The sequence below is a fragment of the Impatiens glandulifera genome, chromosome 2 (assembly GCF_907164915.1).
Source record: "Impatiens glandulifera chromosome 2, dImpGla2.1, whole genome shotgun sequence".
NCBI classification, from domain to species: Eukaryota; Viridiplantae; Streptophyta; class Magnoliopsida; order Ericales; family Balsaminaceae; genus Impatiens; species Impatiens glandulifera.
In genome coordinates, this window is record NC_061863.1 from 57913563 (window position 1) to 57936173 (window position 22611).

The window sequence follows — 22611 nt, forward strand, 5'->3', positions numbered from 1 at the left end:
TCAAGTATACATAAAGTGTTATTATTTTATTAAATCATATTTCGTATTAAGTTTTTTTTTAAATGTTGTATTGTTAGTACATTCTAATATTATTATAAATTAAAAATAAATGTATTATAATATATATATATATATTGTAAACTCTAAAGTTAGTGTTAGAGAGTTTCTTTAAATAAAATTACTAATTGTTTAATTAATAAATAATTAAACAAGAGTTAAGCATAATCTATACATTTTAGGCTTTTAGCTGTTAGAAATGTACAGGGAGAGGTTGGGCCCGTTGGGGGAGATCTAGATCGGCCCAATAACATGTCAAAATAATATATATATATAGGGCCGGTTTAAGAGTCCACCCAAGAGTGTCTAGTCCAACCCATTTTTGCCTGCCTGCCATATATATATTCAAATTCTATTTGACAAGAGTATACATTATATATTAGCATGACAATAATCAGTCTTAAATTGGTCAATTACCTTTTTAAATTTTGAATATATTGATAAATAAGAAGCAAAAAATTAAGACAAAAATATATTAAAAAAACCAATTGTTGTGTTTTTAAATATTTGGACCTAATCATAACAGTTGTTGTTTATTTGCTCTTTATTGTTGGGCCTTTATGTGTTAATGGACTGATGATTCATTTATAATATTTGAGGTTTACAAAGGATCATTGTTTTTGTTTTTAATTTTATAAAACTAATAATATATTTAAATTAAGGTGTTGTTAATTTGAATCCAAACTGAGAACTTTAATTTTTTATAATCTTTTTTCATTTGAATTATTATACTATGTTACTCAATTATTTAAAACTAAAAAAAAAAACTGCAGTTATTAACATATTTTTAAGGATTGTTAATCTGGATAGTCTAGTTAAATAATGTAGGAAAAATAAAAACTATGATTTTAGGCCAATAATATTTAAAATAAAATAAAATAAAACCCAAACCTATATTTTGAATGACTCATATAGTCAGTCACATGATACACTTGTCCCGGCACCGGCCCATATATTATTTGGTTCACATCATTTAATATTATTATTTCTTTTCAAAACTTATTAAATTACCAACACTAATATGTGTAATTCTAACTTCAATATTTACTTTTATAATTCAAATTATATATATATAGAAGATGTCATTATAAATAATAGTTCCCTGAAAATTACAATAAAATAATAAAGTTTAAAATTTTTTTTGATAACAATAAATTGACTAGCATAACCAAAAACAATAACAATTTTTTTTTCAAATATTTATTTAAACTAGCATTTAGCCCGTGCATTTGCACGAGTAATAATATAAAAAACCGAGAAAAAAATTACGGATAACATTTTTAATTTTATTTTTAACCGTTTTAAATTTATGGGTGGGTCAACACATAATCCGACCCAAGTATCCATTTACTCAACATTATTATATATTAGTTAGTTAAAAAGTTGAACTTATATTAATATTAAAAAGTCCCGCATTTATCAAATTTGGTGTTTGAATTTAATATATAAAGTCTTTGTACCCTAGTTGGTTAAAGAGTTGTACTTGTTTTATTAGGTTGCAAGTTCGAAACATACCTCTAGCATTTTTAATTTTATTTTTAACCGTTTTAAATTTAAAAACGGGTAAACCCACAATCCGACCCAAATATCCAAATTAACCACAGCTCTCGACCCGGCAATCCGGACACTTTAAAAATTAAGCATCATTATATATATATAGATTAGTTAGTTAATTAATGTTAAAATGTCCCGCGTTTATCAAATTTGGTGTTGAATTTAAAATATAAAGTCTTTGTAGCCTAGTTGGTTAAAGAGTTGTACTTGTTTTGTTAGTATGCAAGTTCGAAACATACATCTAGCATTTTTAATTTTATTTTTAACCGTTTTAAATTTAAAAACGGGTAAACCCACAATCCGACCCAAGTATCCAAATTAACCACAGCTCTCGACCCGGCAATCCGGACACTTTAAAAATTAAGAATCATTATATGTATATATATATATATAGATGAGTCAATAAATAACTTAATTATTTAATACTATTTTCCCTTTAAAAACTGAAAAGGAAGTCAATATTTAAAAGTGGAAGAAGTGATTTAAACACGTCATAGAAATTGATAGACAAATACGTGTTTCTGCCTTAGAACAAACAAAAGTATTATTATATATATAAAAATACAAGTAAGAGAACTGTGTGCGCCATTAAAGGCCTTTTTTTTTTTAAGCTTTTGAGGATAACGAAAGTTGTTGTTTGTTGAGCAAAAACGTAGTTGTGAAGAAGCTGTTCTCATCTCTTTCTCGCAACCCAGAAAACTGTATTTATTTATTATCAAACCCTTACAATACACTTTGCGTTTCTTTTTCAGTCATCTTTCCAAAAAAATATTCTCTTTTATATATATATATATAGATTATACCTTCCCCTTCATTTACTTTTTGTTCGATTTCTTCATGTGCAATGCATTTCACCATTCTTCTGATTTCCAAGCTTAAACATCACATCTATGTTCATGTATGATTCTATTATCTCGATTGAATGAATTCGTGACTGATTTTCTGATTAATCCACTTAGGGATCAGATATAGATAGAGAGATAAGGGAGAAATGGGGAGGCTTTTTTTGATTAATCTTGAGGGCAAGATGTATTGTTGCAGGCACTGTCATACCCATCTTGCTCTATCTGACGACATCGTTTCAAAGGTTTTCACTTTTCCTTCTTTCAACTGATCATCATTGTTTTATGTTCTCCTTTGATGTTGTTATCTTTTACCCTTTTCATTCATTTTTGGTGGGTTGAAATTATCTTGGACTTTTTCTTTGTTTTGGTTTAGTCATTCCAATGCAGGCATGGAAAAGCTTATCTTTTCAGCAATGTGTAAGTTGTCTTATTGACAGTTTAACTGTTTGTCTTTCTGTTTTGATCTCTTGATTTGTTTGTTGTAAAGGGTTGAGCTTGAAATTAGCTATTTTGAACAGAGTGAATATGACTGTTGGAAAGAAAGAAGACCGAATGATGATGACCGGTTTGCATACAGTGGCTGATATCTTCTGCGTTGGTTGTGGATCAAGCATTGGATGGACATATGTAATATAAGATTGTTTATTTATGTTGATTTGATAATTGTTGCTGTTAATGTTTATTTATACATTTTCAGGAGATGGCTCATGAAAAGAGTCAAAAGTACAAAGAAGGAAAATCTGTTCTTGAGAGGTCAGTCTCGATTACCCACCCAATACCCAGATTGTGTGGATTTCATTCATTCAGATTGTATTTTTCTATTTAGGGTTAAAATTTCTGGGCCAGAAGGAAGTAGCTACTGGACGAATCACCAAGTGCAAGTTGCTGGTATAAGTGATCTAGATGATATTGTTTGACAAATTAAAGCACAGTGTATGTGGTTCTCTGTACATTCTTCATTCCCCATGATGATGATGATGATTATGATTAATGTTCTTATTCTGCTGCCATGATACAATAATGTAATTTACATACCTACTTCTGGGCATTGTTCATTTTCTAATTTCTATGAACCCAACTTTTTTTAAATATCATGGATTCATGGATTCGATTTCGATCTTGCAACTATATCTACTTCCTCTTGTTGCATCATCATCTTTCTATTTCAATTTTTTTTATGATTTAGTTGAAACTTAGGTATTCTAATTACTTACTGCTTGTTTATGAAGATCTTATAAGGGTTATGAGATCAGTGTCTCTTGTGACAGTAACTTGTCAGTTTTCTAGCATCAATTAGAATGAGAATCTTGCAGAATTCGATAATATAGTATTGTACCAAACTTTAATGCTAAATGTGATTTAATATGAAAACAATAATGCAATAAATATTAGAAAATATTGAACCATTTTGAGAACAATTGTTTTTAGAGATGAATTGATTATTGTTATATGAGTTTGGGGGTAATTTGTTATTTAATTTGAATCTAATAGCTTTGTTTGGTTTAGGGTTATTTCATTAATATTTAAATAACTTGAGGCTTTGTTTGGTATGTCTTTTTCAAATAAGCCCATACAAATCAAATATTATTCTTCCTCTCCCATTAATCACATCACGTTCATATACTAAAATACTATATATTTTAAATTATTATTATTTATTTTATTTATATATATTAATACATTTTAAAGTTTTTTTTATAAAAAATCCATTATCTCTTCAAAATTATCCCCAATCATTCATTATTTTCTCTTTCTTGATTTTTTAAATCTATAGTTTTATCAATCACACAAATTAAATTAATAATCAAAATATTATTTAAAAAGTATTTCTATTATATATAATACACTTTAAATAAAATATTCAAAAACTCTTATGCATCTAATACAATTTTAAGTTTTTTTTTATCAAAATTATATCCCACCTCCTCAAAATCAACTGCCAATCATTATTTTTTAAATAACTCAATTTATTTTAAAAACCCTTACACGAACCTATTATCCTAATTTAATTTAAGTGGAAAAAATGTTTACGTTAAAATGTCTAAATTGGAGTGGACATATATAAGTGTCACATAAATACTATTGTCGTATTAATTTCTTAAATTAGAAAAACAAAAGTGTTGGTTGGTGTCAGATAAATTAATAACGGAGTCAAATTGAAATGGTTGGATATGAGCCGTTGGATGGAGGGAAGTGTGGAGTGAGATGAACTCAAACTTGGGTGCAGGTAATAATAATAATAATAATATGCATCCGTTAGATCGAGGGTTTCCTGCGCGGTCTACTATCATTATCTGATCCATTCAGCTCATTTTTGTTTATGTTAATGTTTATGTTTTTGTTTTTGTTTTTGTTTAATCTTCTCTCTCTATAAAAAAAAATTCGAATCTAAGAGAGAAAGAGAGAGAGGATGTTAATGGCGTCACAAATGAGGGACTTGGGGTTTTAAGTTTCATTGTAACGGCACATTTTCCTCTTAATCTCTCTCTCTCTTTCTGCTGTTCAGATTTCGAGATGAGTCGAGGTACTAGGGCTGCTCAGGAGAGACCCCAAACAAGGAACCTAAGAATGTCGATGGTGAAAGAGAAGGAGAAAGAGAAGGATGAAGAACTTGCATTGTTTCTGGAGATGCGGAAACGGGAGAAAGAACGCGACGATCTTCTACTTCAAAGCTCGGAAGTGATTGAAGCTCCTTTAGGTAGAAAGAAATTAACTTCATTTTATACAAGAAATCAGGCCAAGACTATTTTGTAGATTTGGTTTCATGACTTGTTTTTCATTTGTAGGTGCAGAACAGGGGAGATCTCCTGTATTTGACGTCTCATCTTCTTCTATACCTGTTCCAGCAAAGAAAAATTATTCTGATGAATTCTTGAACTCAGAGAATGATAAAAATGATTATGATTGGTAAGTATAGACTTCATACCTTCTTCATTTTCTAATTGTTAAGTATGCATATATTAAAACAATCTTCGATCTAGCTCACTTTCATCTTAAGGTTGAATCAATTATAGTTCCTAACCAAATCTTAATACAAAACCTACTAGCAAGGCCAGACCAGGCCTATTATACCCATATTAGTATGTATTCAAATGCTTAGCTTCCTGTTTTGCCTTTTGGGAGGAAAGGCGTTTTTCATTTATAATGTATCTCTACTCCATTCTTTTAAAGATCATCCATCCTACTGAACTGGCTTTCTGTTGGAGAGTGTTTAGCTTCCTGTTAACAGCCTTCTATTTTGCTGCTTTCAGGCTTATAACTCCTCCTGGCACTCCTCTTTTTCCTTCATTAGAGAAGGATTCACATAGAGCTGTTGTGAATCAGGTTGAGACATCAAAACCTCGCCCTGTGGCTCTGAAATCCAGAGTAAGAATGTGACTTTTCCTTCTTAGTGTAACAACTTCCTTAGTTTCTTTCATCCAAGATCTTATTTTTTCTGGGAAATTGGAGATATATTTATCTATGTTTATGTGCAACAATATAATGATTCATGGATAGAAACTTTCAACTAATCCAACTGAAAATAACACACAAGTGTCAATTCCACTGAAAATTGGGAAACTGATAACTGATTGCTAAACCTTTTACAAACACCTCCATGTTAATAAATCACTCACCGATTGCTCTATTTATGATAATCTATTTCTGGAAAAACTGTAAACTCATTGTTCATTTAAACATCTGCTTCATATTCATTTCTGGAACAGGAAATCAAAGGAAAAACTGTTAACTTATTTTTTTTCATAATCATCACATGCACAACTCATTTTTGTATCACTTTTTTGTGTGTGGTGATAATAGCTTGCAAATGCTCAGCTAGAGGCTGCTGCCAAGAGTAATTTGCCATCTAGACAGTCCAATCCAGCTCCTAGCTTGAATACTTCAAGTATGAGTCTGCGCAGATCATCATCATCATGTGGGCCAATATCAAGACCGGCTACACCAACTGGACGTACAACATTGACTTCATCATCACCCAAGTCCACGTTGACAACATCTAAATCCATACCCACCTTACCCACCAGGTCATCCAAACCGACAGTGACATCATCATCTAAACCATCAAGGTCTTCCACTCCAACCTCGAGGGCAACATTGTCATCTACTACAAAATCTACAGTTCCAGTAAGACCCTCATCACCTCAGTCTAGAACTACTGCAAGATCGTCCACGCCCACAACCACCCGACCCACACTACCCGCATCTAATAGACCCCCTTCACGATCAGCAACTCCAACTCGTAGAACTCCTACAGCTTCTACAGTCACAAATACATCTTCCGGTTCTGTTAAATCTCATTCAGTTGTGGCATCTAGACCAGCAGCAGCCCCAACAACAACAACAACACAACCGAGACCAAGTTCACCAACCGTGAAATCCAGGTCATGGAATCCTTCGGAGATGCCTGGATTTTCGCTTGATGCACCACCAAATTTAAGGACTACCCTACCCGACAGGCCTCTTTCCGCTACTAGGGGAAGGCCAGGAGCACCGAGCTCTCGTTCTTCATCCGTTGAGCCAGGTAACACTGGTGGTGGTAGGGTCAGAAGACAATCATGCTCTCCCTCGAGAGGACGAGCCCCTAATGGAGTACTTCATGGTTGCGGAAGCTCTGTTCCGGCAATGAGCCGTTTACATGCGAAAGCTAATGATAATATAAGTCCTGTTCTGATTGGAACTAAGATGGTCGAGAGAGTGATTAACATGCGGAAACTTGCACCACCTAGACAAGATGATAGACACTCTCCTCTTAGTAACTTTTCTGGTAAATCTTCTTCTCCAGATGGTTCTGGCTTTGGAAGGTCCCTCTCAAAGAAATCCCTCGATATGGCTATTAGACACATGGTATGCCTACTCCACTCTTTCATATAACATAGATGCAATTTTCTCTTGATCTATTATTTGTGATTTTCATCATATATTTATAACAAGTCCCAAATAAGCTGATATTCAATAACCTTAGCAATTTAATTTTGATTTTAAGTGGTAATCTATTGTGGTGGTGGACACAGGATATAAGAAGAACCATTCCAGGTAATTTACGGCCATTGATGACAAATATCCCAGCTTCATCTATGTACAGCGTGAGATCAGGCCATTCACAAAGCAGAACGGTTAGCATATCAGATTCCCCTCTTGCAACGAGCAGCAATGCCAGTTCTGAAATGAGTGTTAACAACAGCAGCTTATACCCAGAAGGGAACGAAGTGGATGAAGTTATTAGCAGCAGGAGGAGGCGTATGCCATCACCTTCACGTGTACGCGGTAGGTAGGTATTTTACCCTTTTGTCCTTTTGTCGTCTTCTAACACGGATATAACCTCATTTGTGGGTTTAGTTCGTTCAAGGTTGGTAAAACCTAGTTATTAATATGATCCATGTAAAGTGTTCATTAGCTTTTTAGTGATATTACAAATGTTATTAAGACTTCCTTGTCACCATTTAACATCCATCTGGGTGAGACATTTTTATTTGTTATATAATTTCTTGCATTTTTCATAACCCAAAAACACTTGGTCATCTTCTTCTATTGTTTCAGGAGCTTTCGAGCATGACCAGGAATTGAAAGGAATACTTTTATTTAATTTAATAAACTAACACACCAACTCACAATGCCCTCACTTCAACATAGGATGTTTCTAGTAGAAATTGAGAAAAGTCTTTTTAGACATCCATGATATAATCTATTATTCGCTTAAATAAAAGTACAGTTCTTAGCAAAATCAAAGTTGAAAGTGAACCTATTTTTTTACTTGAACATGGTCTCTTTGATCAATTGTAGTTCCCTCACAACATTGGTCATGCTCATCCTGTTTTGGGGAAGCTCTTCTGAGCAAGCCAAACCAATCTTTACCATAGCTATCAGATAACTGTCCCTCTGACCAGTAGCAGTGTCACTTTGTAAAATGGTTGGATCCATAACAATCTCAATCGCCTCTCCTGCAAAAGCCTGACCTGCAAAGTTACGAATGTTGAGACCACCCGTAAACATCAAATCAGTAGGCCTTTTTCCCGTTAACATCTCTAACAACAAAATCCCGTAACTGTAAACATCCCCTTTAATTGACATTTCACTTCCAAGGCCATACTCTGATCAAGATTAGAAAATTATATCATTACTTATAAGGGAAATAAAATAGACCAACAATTAACAATTAAAAAGACATGTTTTGTTCTACCTGGTGCTGCATATCCGACTGTGCCAATCACTCCCATCGAACTACTGTGATGAGAAATACCAATTTCTGGATTATAAAGTCTGGCCAGTCCGAAATCTCCAACATGTGCAACCATTTGTTGGTCAAGAAGAATGTTACTTGGCTTCAAATCACAGTGAATAATAGGTGTTTCGCATTGAAAATGAAGGTAATCGAGTGCAGAAGCCACGTCAATCGCAACACTTAAACGCTGCGGGAGATTGAATTCAAGTCTGCTAGTTTCTTGAGATGGATGCAGCCATTTCTCAAGATTCCCATTCACCAAGAGTTCGTAAACTAGTGCTTTGAATTCGTTACCTTGAAAATCAATGCTTGAGCAACAAGTTATGATCTTGACGAGGTTCCGATGTCTAATGTCCTTTAACGCTTTACATTCTGCCATGAAGCTCCTCATCGCACCTCGGTTTACAAGGTTAAGTACTTTGATGGCAACATCTCCGATCTGATCAAGAACTCCGCTGTAGACGAAGCCGAAACTGCCGGCACCAATCAAATTGTTGGAAGAGAACCCATCCGTTGCATTGAGGAGCTCGCCGTATGAGACATGCACGAAAGACTCCTTGGGCAACAATTCCAAAGTCGTGGGTTCCCTTTTCCTCTTCCGCAAGTAAAACACCATGCTTGAAATTAGGATTAGTATTCCTATTATTATTGAAGCACCCACTATTGCAAAGATGCGTTTGGACGAGAAGAAGAAGTTACTATTGACGGGACATCTTGGAAGTTGTAGAGAAGGTATTCCTCCGCATAGCCTATCGTTGCCATACACGGATACTGCATTTGAGTTTGCAAAAGGCCCTTGTAAAGGCAATTCGCCATTGAAATTGTTGAAGGACAAGTTAAGGTTGATCAAGGAAAGTTTCTCCAAGAATGTTGGGATTTCTCCCGATAGATTATTCCTCGACAGGTCAAGGATTTTAAGACCTCTCAAGAATTCCATCGACTTGGGAATAGATCCTTGGAGCATGTTTCCTTGCAGGAATAGGGATTCGAGGCTGGTACAACTGCTTATCCGGCTAGGAATCTCACCGGACAAGTCATTATTCGATATATCTAACAACGTCAAACTTTTGAGTTCTCCGATCTCTGAAGGAAGTGGGCCGGACAGATGATTATGAGATAAGTTGAGCAAAATCGATAGAGATGAAACTTGGAAAAGTTCTTTGGGAATGGTTCCACTCAAGTTATTTTGTTCAAGACGCAAAAATACTAATCTTTGGCAGTTGCCAATGCTGGAAGGTATCGTCCCCTCTAGGTTATTGTTACTTAAATAGAGCTCATTCATCAAAGAAAGATTCCCGATTGATTCCGGAATAGTTCCCGAAAGCTGATTTTCAAAGAGGGTAAGTCTCTGCAACTTTTGAAGTCGACCTATGGTACTAGGTATCGGCCCAGTGAATCGATTATATGCCAAGCCTAACAAAGACACGTTCACAAGGTTTCCGATGGTCGGAGGAATTCTGCCATGCAGTTGGTTTGCAGCAAGGTTGAAGTGATGCATATTTGATGATAGATTCCCTACAGAATCGGGAAGCACTCCTCTAAACTGGTTTCTAACTGTGCTCAACAAGTCCAAATCGCTGCAATTAGTAAGCGACTCGAGGAAATGCATTTCGTCAAAATCCCCACTCCCTAAATTGTTAAAATTAAAATTAAGACGCAAGAGATTCACTAGTTTGCTGAAATCAACTTTCAGTTTTCCACTGAAGTCGTTAGAGTCAAAACATAGTTCCTTGGCTTTGGTGAGATTCCCTATTGAATTTGGAAGTTGTCCGGTAAAGTTGTTAACTTGGAGTTGAAGCAATTCCAAATGCGGGAACATGTTGCCAAAGTAGGGCGGAAGACTTCCGTGAAGATTATTAAATGATAAAGATAAAACATTCAAGTTGGAGAGGTTATACAATGATGAAGGGATCGTACCAGAGATCTGATTATTACTCAATCCAAGTTGTAAGAGGTTCTTTAATTGCCCCAAGTTATTTGGAATAGTTCCACCAAAGAGATTATTTGCAGCAGAGAAGGACTCAAGAGAAGTGATATTTCCCACAAATTTTGGAATTCCTCCAGTTAAATTGTTTTCATGTACGACGATCACCTTGAGCATCGACAAGGAGCTAAATTCTTCTGGGATGGTTCCCACCAGATTATTGTACCCAATAAATAGACGCATGAGGCTGGAGCAGCGCGACAGGCTGACCGGAATCCTTCCCTGGAAACTGTTACTTGAGAGCGATAATACTTTGAGCCTGTACAAGCCACCTATTTCATTTGGGATTTCCCCATGGAAAGTATTGTTGTTCAGCCACAGTCGTCTAAGAAAGGTGAGATTGCCTACATGAGGAGACAAGGTGCCCGACAAACCCGAAGAGCTTAGATAGATGAGAGTGACCCTCTTGTGCCTTTTACCGCAGAACACACCTTCCCAATTGCAGAAATGGGAAGACTCGTTCCATGAACTCAAAGCTCCCCCACCAAAAGGGTCCAGGGTCTTGGACTTCATAGCCAATAGTGCAGCATGATCAGTCTCATTATTCTTAAGAGCATCAGTAGTAATGATTATAATGATGAGTGCCAATTGTTGTAGCACCAACCAGAACCTCATTTTTGGAATTGTAAGAGTATGCATCACACATCAGCAGACTATGGCAATATATACAAGCCAAGGAAGTTTTTATTTTTTTTCTAAATAAAAGCATTAAAAAACTTAAAGCTTCAGACGTTTTTTGCACGAAACAAAGTTAGATGGGGAGACTTGACTTAGACTTTGAGATCACATAAATTGTGTTGACTTGGAAATTATACATAATTGGAAATTTTGGGAGAACAAGAGACACTGTGTTGACTTGACGACATTGAAATCACAGCCACACATGAAGGCAATGCATAAGGTAATAACTTAATTTAGACATACATGACGTTTTCTTGTGTGGACTATTCAAATGATCCACTCAAAGTCTCAAACTTTTTCAACAATGACAAGCAAACACTTATATTGCATCAAGCTCAAACTTTTTTCATGCATAATGGCGAAGTTAAGTTATGTTAGACTGCCATTAGTGCCTGACTTGGCTGTCTAGAATTAAGTATCAACTTTTTGTTACTTTGAATGTATTTTCATCCTAAAAATTGCATCCCACAGACATAAACAGTCTTCTAGATTCTAAGCATTTATGTAACAACAACCAAACCACTGACAACAAACATGTAACCTGAATTATTTAACCTATTTGAAGAAGTTTTGAAGCTAGACCTATAGCTAATTTGAGCTTTGATAATTATAGGTTTGATTCGGGTCTGCTCGAAAACATATTAATATCAAAACTTAGCTAGGGTCTAAAAGATCCTTAGATAGAAAACCTATTTCAACCCATAGAAATCGGCCGCTATAACTGTAAGAACCGGCAAAATAGGAACCAGCAAAATAGGAACCAACAAATACAATATCCAGATTCCAGCACTAGAAGTAGAAGATGATGAATGAACAAAAAACACAAGAAAAAGAAGAAAAGAAAAGGGGTCGTGGAGTGGTCAATGATGGTGGGTTGATGAGGGTTTGCACTGGTAGCATTTAGCAAAAAGCCCAAATTTGTCAACCTGCTTCATAAAATTGTTCATACTTGCCCATCCCCCAAACCCAAAACCCACCACCAACACCCAAACCACCACAAATATATTCACAGCATACATTCCCGCCCAGCTCGCCAAGAACACTGGTGGCTTCTCCGCCGCATTCTGCACAATCATCATTTCTTCCACTTTTCAGAATTTACATTTAATAATAATCATCATCACATCCCATCAAAACCAAACCAAAGAAAACCCTTTTGGAATTTTTCAAACAGGCCTAAAGTAATTTCCCTTTCGATGATCAGTAACCATCAAACTAAAAGTACCCATAATTGATGATATATCAGCACCATTTGCCAAGAAAAAGATGACTAAAAAATACCCAATAATTCAAAAGACAAGAGCTAGCAAATCGTTAGCTGTAAATGGTCATCCCTATATCAATCAAACAAACCAATGCTTGGTCTAATTAAACAAAACATAAGATCAAGATTAGAGCTGCCAAAAATTAATTATTGTACCTTTCTGGCTGATGCCTTTCTGTAAGTGAGCATATGGGCAAGAGCAGGAATTATGTAAACCGTGAAACTAACCAAAAGTGCCCCCACAGCCGAGTTTATTGGCCCAAAAAATGGGAAAATTATGGCCAAGAACCAAATGGGTATGACCACGGGCAGCCTCGCCACTGCCCTCAAGAATACGCTCTTCGTTTCGTGCATACCAATAACCTTCTCCCACACGAAATATAGAGGCGTGCAAGCGAACCCGAACGTTATGAACTACCGTAGATTAAAGTTAGCTAATTGATGATTTCTTATATAGATTCAAATTCAGATTCAGATCCTGACCTGATGGATGAGCATTAGAATTACGGCGGAGCTTTTGAAGGCGGAACTGGGGAGGAGGGCGAAGGCATTGGCGTGGTCTAGAAGCTCGTCGCCGAAAGCCCAATAGACGGCTGATGCAGATGGGATCGTTAGTGTGAAGACGTAAAGAGTTGCAAACAAGTAAATGTACTTGAATTTTTGTGGCTTCCACATGGCGTGCATGATCTCTCTGTGTTAAAATGAGCATCATTGATCAAATACTAAAGTTTTGGTGATGAATTGAAAAAGTTAAAGAAGTTCAAGGGTTTATCCCTTATTATTGTTATTCTTTTTCAAATCAATGTCATCATTATATCATTTTGTTTGATATGTATCACAATTCATTTCAATAATTTAATAATTTTGTTTGATTCACTGAAAATATAAGAATTTCACCGTTTATTAATTGTAACTTTTGTTGTAAATAATTTTGATTGGATTAAGATTATAAAAAATTGGATAATCAGGTGAAAATAATTATAAAAAAGTAAAAATGATTGATGGAGGGATATTTGGAAGAATGTTATTTAAACAATTGCGTTTTTTTTATTAAAAATTCATAAATTATTAAAATATTATTATTTTATTTTTATAAAATATAAAATGAAGTTATATTCCTTTAAAACTCAAAAAAACTGTTATTATTCTGAACAATAATTATTTTTAAAAAATTAATAAAATATTAATAACCGGACATATCAAACAAGCTCTAAGTCATGACAACATTATTCTAAATAAAATAAAATAAGTGACCAATATATATATATATATATATATATATATATATATATATATATATATATATATATATATATATATAATGATATTTGGGTCGAATTATTATTGGTTGACCCGCTTATAAATTTAAAATGGTTAAAAAAAAAATTGTGGGTTAACCTACATATAAACTTGAAATGGCTAAAAATAAAATTAAAAAAGTTATAAGTATGGTTCGAACTTACAACCTAACAAAACAAATACAACCTTTTAACCAACTAGACTAATAACACTTTATTGTTTAAATTCAACACCAAATTTGATGAACGCAGGACATTTTAACAATATAAGCTCAACATTTTAACTAACTAATATATATATATATATATATATATATAATGATGCTTAATTTTTAAAGTGTTCGGATTGTCCGGTCGAAAATTGTGATTAATTTAGATACTTGGGTCGGATTGTGGGTTGACCCGCCCATAAACCTAAAATTGTTAAAAATAAAATTAAAAAGTCTATCACATTTTATCGTAATACTCGTGCAAATGCACGGAATAAATGCTAGTTATAAGTAATTTCCTTTCATGATATTAAAAGTATTTTAGTAATTTTATTTTCAAGGAATATCAAAATAAGTTACATAAATGAAGTACCACTATATATAAGGAATATCAAACATAGCTTTAATTAAATAAATGGACATAAAAGGAGGGATTGGATAGATGAAAAATTCCATTAAAAAAACAAAAATCCAAAGATCAAACAAATAAGCATTAATGGATACAAAATGAATAATTAGAAGACTTACACAGTAACGGCATGACCACCGAAAGTGTAGAGGATATTGGTGGCCCCTGTAAAATATAACACCAGAGTCGTAGGACCCGAATGGGTCACACCTTTAACCTAATTCAAATCAAAACAAAACAAAACAAACAGGGCCATTTATGATATCATCGATTCATATTATAAGAAGAAAGGGACCTAATAAAAAAACAAAAAACCTGGCCGTGGACTAGGGCGGCGATGGTCATATACCAGGCGGTGTAAGTGGTCATGGCCAGACCGAGAAAAGACCAAAGTCTATAGTTGTGAAATGAAGGTATGAAAACCGTGGTCGCACAACAAGCTCCAAAAATGTATGTCCATGTTCTTTTGTCCAAATGATCATTTATGTAATATATATTACTGCATGTTATTTAATTTAATTAATTAAGTAGAGAATAGAGATGAATTTATAGATTAATGAATATATATATATATATATAATACCTTGCACAGGCTATGAGCTGTATGACGGAGCCGAATAGAAGGAAAGTGCAGTTGAAGGCTAACCCGGCAGCTTTCCAGTATGGACCCAATAACCCATCTAAAACTTCAAACCACTGTTTAATTAATTAAATTGTTAGTTAGTTGTAGAGAAGAAATGAAATGAAATGAAAAGATAGATAGATGGATGGACCTGGATGACATGGTTCTTGAAACAGACATTATTGTGTTTCTCTTTTCTAGTACGGTACTCAATGTAGAGACAACTGATGAGATATGCAGTCCAACTTCCTAAGATGCCGTAGAAAACTTGAAGAAACACGCCTGAGACCATTCCCAGCTGAGAGAATGAGTAAGGCAGTGTTAATAGAACCTGTGCCACCTGATTGGAGGCGCAGCTGAACCAAGCATCATAGGCTGAGCCACCATGCCAGAGGAGGTTTTTGAAGTTATACTGATGATTATGATGATGATCTAGTACTACTACTTGATCATCATCATGGTCATGAACATGATCTAATGAATCGGTAGTAGTAGTATCAAGTCCCATTACATGAACAACATTAATGGGTTTTTCATCAGATTGTTCTCTGGGCATCATCGATCTTCAGTCTGCAAAATTCAAAGTTTAAGAGAGAGTGATGAAGCAAAGTGCTGCTTGGTTGGTTGATGTGTCTTTTTCTTGAAGTGGGTATGCTATGAAAATGGGGGAAAAAGACCTACTAGCATTTAAGAACAATACATTAAATTAAATGCATATTAATAATGAAGATGAGTAATAACATTTACACTTTTCAACTCAAGCAAGCAACCACTGCCCTGCAGATCATAGACAGCTGCTAGTTTGCTAGATCTCTCTCACACCTCTATCAAACTGTCACCAAAATCTCTTCAATTCTTTCTCTCACATACACTACTTTCTTTAATTAATATGGAGCTGATCACATTCTCCCAAATAGTGCTGTTTTGATTCCATATATAAACTTTGTTTAGCTTGAGTCTATAAAAAGTTTAATTATTAAGTGAACATAATTTCATTATATGTAAGTTTTTTTATTCAAAATTTATATTATTCTATTATATTATTCTTTTTAACTATCTAACTATTAAGTTATTAATTAAAATATTTTTATATTTTTATAAAATTTAAATATATAAATATAGGAAGAAATTGAGAAATTTGACGAAATAACTCTAATAATAGGGTTATTTCCAAATTTAGCATAGGCCACATAATATTTGCAAATGTAAGCAAAAGACCCTTTTACCCTTCAAATAAAAACAAATAAAAAAATTTCCCTTTCAGTTTCTTTTATTTTTTTTTCCTCTCCTTCCTCGTTTCAGTTTCTCCCCATCATTTTCTCTCATTTTAGTTTCTCCCCCCAACCCGACGATCCAAGCGAAGCAACGAAGGAAGGAAGTCGATCGATCAATTCCCCGAGGCAACGCCGGAACGCCTTCATCATTCAGGTGAGTTATGCTCGTTTTTCTATCGTTTTCCTTCCATGCATGCTGAAATGGAGAATGGTTTAGGGTTTTAGCATTTGGTTTAGGGTTTTAGGGGGTGGCTGAATGGTTTAGGGTTTAATATACATCTGTCGCAGGCAAAAATGCATCTGTCGTCTGCGAAGATGCATCTGTCGTCTGTAAAGATGCATATGTCGTCTGCGAAGATGCATTATTCGTCTGTGACAGATGCATTTTCGCAGACGACAAATATCTTATTTGCTATTTTGGTATTTGATTTCATTAGTCTAACATAATGTTTCTTTGCAGATGGCACCAACCAAAACCAAATTTGCCAAATCCGTTATTGAGAACTTTCCTGACCGTGTTTAATGGAAATCCACTTGCACCTGCTTGTTAAAAACAAATGACAAGTTTAATGACTTTGGTCTTATGGATAGGGCTTTGCAAACTCAGTTTCAGCATATATTGAAAGCCCGACGATAATTTTCTCAGAACAATAATCCATCAAATTCTGATGAGGAAAAGCAGCTCCAATTCGAAGGGGATAAGTTTCCTGGTCAATGGTCATGAGCTCTTCTAGGGCATGAAGGAATATGCCTTGGTGATAGGCCTCAACTTTGGAAGATTTTATGTGGTCGAAAATTGGGACGTTGAAGAATGTTCACCCTTAGTCCGCAAATATTTTGGGGGCAAAACGATTGTTAGAGTGAATGAGATTCAAACAACTTTCCTCTGATGCTATGATAAGGAGGATTCATGGAAGATGGGGCTCATAAACCTGATTTACCAGTGTCTTTTCGGATCTGATAATAGGAGGATGGTCAATTTGAAAATCTTCAGCATGGTGGAGGACATGGAGATGTTCCTTCAATTTTCTATAGGGAAAGGTGTCCTTCAGTTCAACCCTGAAGGGTATTAACAAAGACATGAAACATCTACGTGGGGTATATCTGGCAAGGGGAACTGTGATGTCGCTTATACTATTAGTGGGTTCGCAATGACTTTCAAAGTTTGGACATATGAGTTTATCAAGACATTTGTCCCTCAAATTTGCAGATATGACCGAGGAGCAGCCTACATGCCCAAGGATTATACTCTATACAGCCTCTAGAAGCAACACCAACACTGTCCAAGAGGTATCCACTGCCCTCCTGAAGTGCAATGTGTTGAACAAGATTGATGAGTCTAAGAGGAGAAGATGAACTACTGTGGGGAAGACTTTGAAGATATGGGAGGCTACATTTATGATGAATTATTTGAAATGGATGGTAGGAAGAGAAAGAATGAAGATGACAGTACTCCCAAATCGGCGCCCAAGAGAAGAAGACCACTTAAAATCACACTAGCCAAGAGGACCGAGAGATCATTTAGTGATGAATCTAGTCAAGACACATCTCGGTCTACTACTCATAAATCTAGCCATGTCCCTTCAGCGACGAATCTTCAAACTAACGAAGACAATTCTCTATTAAGGCATTTTTCCTAGACCTCCAAGTCTTATTATATGTCAGAGTTAACCCATAACTTGTATGCATGTCTTCCATTATTTTCTTAGGCATGTGGTCATGGTGATGGTCCATGTATTTACGTTTGATGCACTCTCTAATTACCCATGATGGTGCTTGCCTCACATTCTCTTGTCTCGTCAAAATTGAGCATTTGTGTTTTTTTACAAATTTTATGATCTCAAACATCTCTGAGAATTTTCATTTTTAGCACGCAATTTCCATTTACAGTTCTCATCCATACATTTTACAAACCAAAGATCTTTTATTGACGTCTCCACTTTGAGGATAAAATGATTAGACATCACATGTCTATGCAACCTCAATTGTATTTCTTTTTTGTTATCAAAAAACATACCCACTTCCAATCTGTTTTCAATTAATTGAGCAGTTGTTTCAATCTCGAGTGGTTCATATGAGAAGTGCTTGGTTCCCTCAGTATGAGTGAATATTTTCCTAGCATGGGAAGTGCTTAGTTCCCGGGGTGAATGATCTACTCTTGCACTAGCACACTGTCTCGGACACAAACATTAGGCTTGTACTTCTTCTGCATGGTTTTAACTTGGGAAGACATCTTGCTGCTCAGATACATCTTGTTGGCTTGAGAAGATATCTTGTTGCTAAAAAACATCTCACTGCTCAAATACATCTTGCTGCCTTGGGAAGACATCTTGCTTCTCACATACATCTCGCTGCCTTGGGAAGACATTTTGCTGCTCAAAAACATCTCGCTGCTCAAATATGTCATTTTTTGGTCATTTGCTTTCTTGAGTAGAATGTATTGACTTCTCTACTAAAGAGACTCACAGTGGAGCGCGATGATGGGGTAGTGAAGTCAAAAGTTCTTGTAAATAGAACGTCACATCGCTATCTCGAATGATTGTTGCAGGAGGAGAATTCATCATAAACATATTATACTTCACTTTGAACACTAAATCATATCTTAATTTGTCCACACCAATAACATCATAGACAATGGCAACTAATTCGTCATATGTAGCATTTCGGGGTACATTCACACTACGACATGAACTTGAGACAAAAAACTAACACGGCCATCATCAGTTTTCCATTCACCATCAAAGAGGAGAAAAACACTCACATACATGTGATCTGCAATTGATAAAAATTCACAGAAGTGAGTGTTAATTGTGCAAAATGCATTTGTCGCAGGCGGAATATGTATCTGTCGCAGGCGGAATATGCATCTGTCGCAGGCGGAATATGCATCTGTCGTAGGCGGAAGATGCATATGTCACAGACGAATAATGCATATTCGCCTATGACAGATGCATTTTCCACCTGCGATAGATGCATTTTACGCCTGCGACATATGCATCTTCGCCTTTGACAGATGCATATTTCACTATAAAACCATTCAGCCACGCCCTAAAACTATTCAGCCACCCCCTAACCTAAACTTAAACTCTAAACGCTAAAACACTAAACCATTCTTCCATTCCAGCATGAAAATGACAGAAATCGGGAAAACTAACATGAAATGTTGAAGACATTTCGGCGTTGCATTGGCTTCCTTCGTTTTGTTGGTTCACTTGAAATGATGAAGGATCAATGTTGGTTCGCTGCAATCATGAAAGGAAATACCAAATGAGAGAAAAGGGAAAACTGAAACGAGGAGAGAGAGAAAAGGAAAAAAAAAGAAATTGAAAGGAAAAAGATTATTTTTTTATTTAACTTTTTTAGCTTTGACAAAAGATTACATTTACAAATATTATGTGGTCTATACTAAATTTGGAAATAATCCTATTATCAGGTTATTTCGTAAAAAAATGTTTTAACTAATTTGGTGGAGAGATGACTAGTAGATCTGGTTCGGACAATAAATTTTTAAAAAAGTCTGAATTATTTGAAAAATAATTATGGATAGTGATTTTGAATAGGTAAATATATATATATATATATATTAAAAATATTTTAAAGATATTAATATATATAATGATAAAATAATAAATAATAATTTAAAATAAAAGATATTTTAATATTTTAATTAATGAATTGAAATGTGACGAGAAGATAATAAAATGATATTTTTTGAATTTTGGTTTATAAAATAACTCATATCAGTACCATGTTATAGATTATTGGTTGAATACATAAATTAATAAATTAATGTCATAGTTCGTTTCCTTAGTACCATTTACAAAATTAAATATTTTTTTTAAAAAATTCATAAAAACCTTCCAAATAACTTAGAGATATAATATTTAATGAAAAAATAAGTTGATGTTAAAGGAAATATAAGATATTTTAACTAATAAATTGATTTAATAAATTGATTGATTTAATAGAGTAAATAATATATTTATATGTATGTTAGATTTTTTTAAAATTATTTAAATAAGGGTTTGTTTGATGTTAGTTATTTTATGATTTTTGTTGGGTTTTTTGAAAAATGTTGTTTGATGAAAATATAAATTAATTGAATTTTTAGTTGGTTTAATTATTGTAATGTTTTTTTTTATATTTAAAATTTGAATTATATAAAAGTTAAATAAGGTTTATAATCGGTCATGAATTAAAATGTAAAAAAGAAGAAGCAAGATGAAATAAATTCTTAGGGCCCGTTTGATGTTGAGTTTTTTTAGAATGTCTGTTGTTTTTTTAAAACATATTTGATAAAGAAAAATGGTTATTTTAAATTTGTTTACAATAAATTAATAAAATATAATTTTATATTTAAATATTAATAAAGATATTTTAGTTAATATATTAAATAATAGGATAAATATAATTAACAATAAAAGAGGGAGAGTATTAATAGGATGAATGATATATTATACAAATGTCTGGTACCACATTTTTTTACTTTTTATTTTGTGAATATCTTGAAGAAAACATGAAGTCTAAAAACGCATAAATTTTGAAAAATCCAGGGTTATATATTTTCAATAGGGTAAGAATTGCATTGTGCAGTATTGAAAAGTATCTCAACATGTACGGAAATAACCCAAACCGCAACAACCACCAAATATACCTGTTCCTTTCCTGTTACTATTTTTTCGGCAAATGAAGTTTGCAAAAGTGTAACAGAGTTTATAACAGATCAATATTCCCTCCAAAATATTATAAATATTGTATTTTAAATTATTTTATAAATTTAAATATATTAACTAATTATTTAAAAAATATATATAATAAAAATAATTTAAATAATTTAAATTCAATAATCTCGAAAAGACAAAAAAAAAATTAATATCAAAAGACCTACAAACCTGACTCGTGACTAATTTAATATACACTAAAAGATCCAAAACTCAATTTAAGTGTGAATTAATTTAAATATCGAAGGTATTAAAAGAGATTCAAAGAAGATTGTTGAATTGGATTCCAAAATTTTAAACAAATTTCATTTATTTATTTTTTCATTAATAATAATAAAATAAAATATATTTGTTTAAAAAAATATATTTTATTATATAATAAATACTTTTAAGTTGGTGAAAACTTATAACTTACTGTTATAGTGTGAACTCATATTTTTAAAATCTTTATAAAAAAATAAAAAATAATAATATGTTTAAAATTTTTTAACATTATTTTTTCAAATTATATTAATCAACTCAAAATCTTTTATTTTTCTTAAAATTATATAATATTTTAAATATATAATAGTTAAAAAAAATATTTACATTTGAAAACTTGAACGTCGTGCTAATAATTCATTATAACATTTTGTGCTCATGTTCATATTGAGATATCAAAAATTCACACGACTCTTTAATGTAAACAATTATATTGAATTTTGGACACATATGTTAGCTTAACCTACTTAAAATTTTTATTGATAAATTTAAAATATTTACTAAATTAACAATTTTGTGTTAAATAAAATAATGAGGTAATGAATTAATTATTAGCAATTTTAAAACTAATTCTCAAAAATATTTATTTCATAAAATAATCCATAAACACAAATAAAAAGAGGTCTCCCAAGTCCAAGATGCCCATTTCTTAGTCCAAATATGCAATTCAAGAGTACCTTTTATTAATCTATAACTACTAGCTAGCTTTAAAATATTAATTAATTAATATTAATCTTGAGAATTAAATGGACCCATTAATCATTTCTCTTCCTCGTCTTATTCTTATCGAAATTGATGCACAAGGCACGGATATTAATTAAATGTTATTAGTGGGAGACCAAATGATCATCCATATAAGAATTAAGTTGTCCATTATATTATTATATTATTGTGTCAATTAAATAATATACTAAGTAAAACTTCAATGTGAGAGTTCTCTACAATGATTACAAGACCCTCCAATGTTAATAATTATTAATGAGTCATTCAAATTGCATATATTTTACACTGTTATACAATTTATACTTGATCAATGAAGACACCATCCTAAGAGTTGCACGAGGCATCTTTTGGTTCTATTTTTCCTTTAAGTAGGAAAATGAAATTTGTTATTGAGAATAAAATGCTTTGAACACTACATTTTGCATGTATATCGCCTTTAATTACAAAGAGAATCTTTTGGTGACTGGGAATAATTATTCGACATTAAAT

At 33.4% G+C, this 22611-nt stretch overlaps 4 protein-coding genes across 6 annotated transcripts; 2 read left to right on the plus strand and 2 right to left on the minus strand.

Moving 5' to 3' along the window:
• The first annotated feature begins 2194 nt into the window (after positions 1–2194).
• LOC124926980 (protein yippee-like) lies at positions 2195–3584 on the plus strand. 2 transcript variants are annotated; one of them, XM_047467314.1, is made up of 6 exons: positions 2195–2312; positions 2571–2698; positions 2830–2873; positions 2975–3083; positions 3154–3209; positions 3283–3584. In XM_047467314.1, exons 2-6 carry the CDS (start codon positions 2603–2605, stop codon positions 3371–3373), a joined length of 396 nt encoding a protein of 131 aa, XP_047323270.1. In that variant the 5' UTR covers positions 2195–2312; positions 2571–2602; the 3' UTR covers positions 3374–3584. The 2 variants fall into 2 exon arrangements, with proteins under 2 accessions (XP_047323270.1, XP_047323269.1); XM_047467313.1 differs by lacking the exon at positions 2195–2312 and having other exon boundaries at positions 2324–2698.
• Positions 3585–4770: 1186 nt separating this feature from the next.
• On the plus strand, positions 4771–7957 carry LOC124923955 (serine/arginine repetitive matrix protein 2). The gene is made up of 5 exons (XM_047463966.1): positions 4771–5154; positions 5243–5363; positions 5708–5822; positions 6258–7301; positions 7469–7957. The coding sequence occupies exons 1-5, from the start codon at positions 4971–4973 to the stop codon at positions 7727–7729; spliced, it is 1725 nt and encodes a 574-aa protein (XP_047319922.1). The 5' UTR covers positions 4771–4970; the 3' UTR covers positions 7730–7957.
• Positions 7958–8124: 167 nt separating this feature from the next.
• LOC124923954 (putative receptor-like protein kinase At3g47110) lies at positions 8125–11347 on the minus strand. 2 transcript variants are annotated; one of them, XM_047463965.1, is made up of 2 exons: positions 8635–11347; positions 8125–8410 (listed from the first exon to the last, which is right to left on the minus strand). In XM_047463965.1, the coding sequence occupies exons 1-2, from the start codon at positions 11297–11299 to the stop codon at positions 8205–8207; spliced, it is 2871 nt and encodes a 956-aa protein (XP_047319921.1). In that variant the 5' UTR covers positions 11300–11347; the 3' UTR covers positions 8125–8204. The 2 variants fall into 2 exon arrangements, with proteins under 2 accessions (XP_047319921.1, XP_047319920.1); XM_047463964.1 differs by having other exon boundaries at positions 8125–8545.
• Positions 11348–12022: 675 nt separating this feature from the next.
• Positions 12023–16031, minus strand: LOC124923956 (auxin transporter-like protein 2). The gene is made up of 8 exons (XM_047463967.1): positions 15891–16031; positions 15295–15713; positions 15105–15217; positions 14837–15020; positions 14641–14738; positions 13089–13296; positions 12762–13019; positions 12023–12405 (listed from the first exon to the last, which is right to left on the minus strand). Exons 2-8 carry the CDS (start codon positions 15700–15702, stop codon positions 12202–12204), a joined length of 1473 nt encoding a protein of 490 aa, XP_047319923.1. The 5' UTR covers positions 15703–15713; positions 15891–16031; the 3' UTR covers positions 12023–12201.
• Between the last annotated feature and the right edge of the window lie 6580 nt (positions 16032–22611).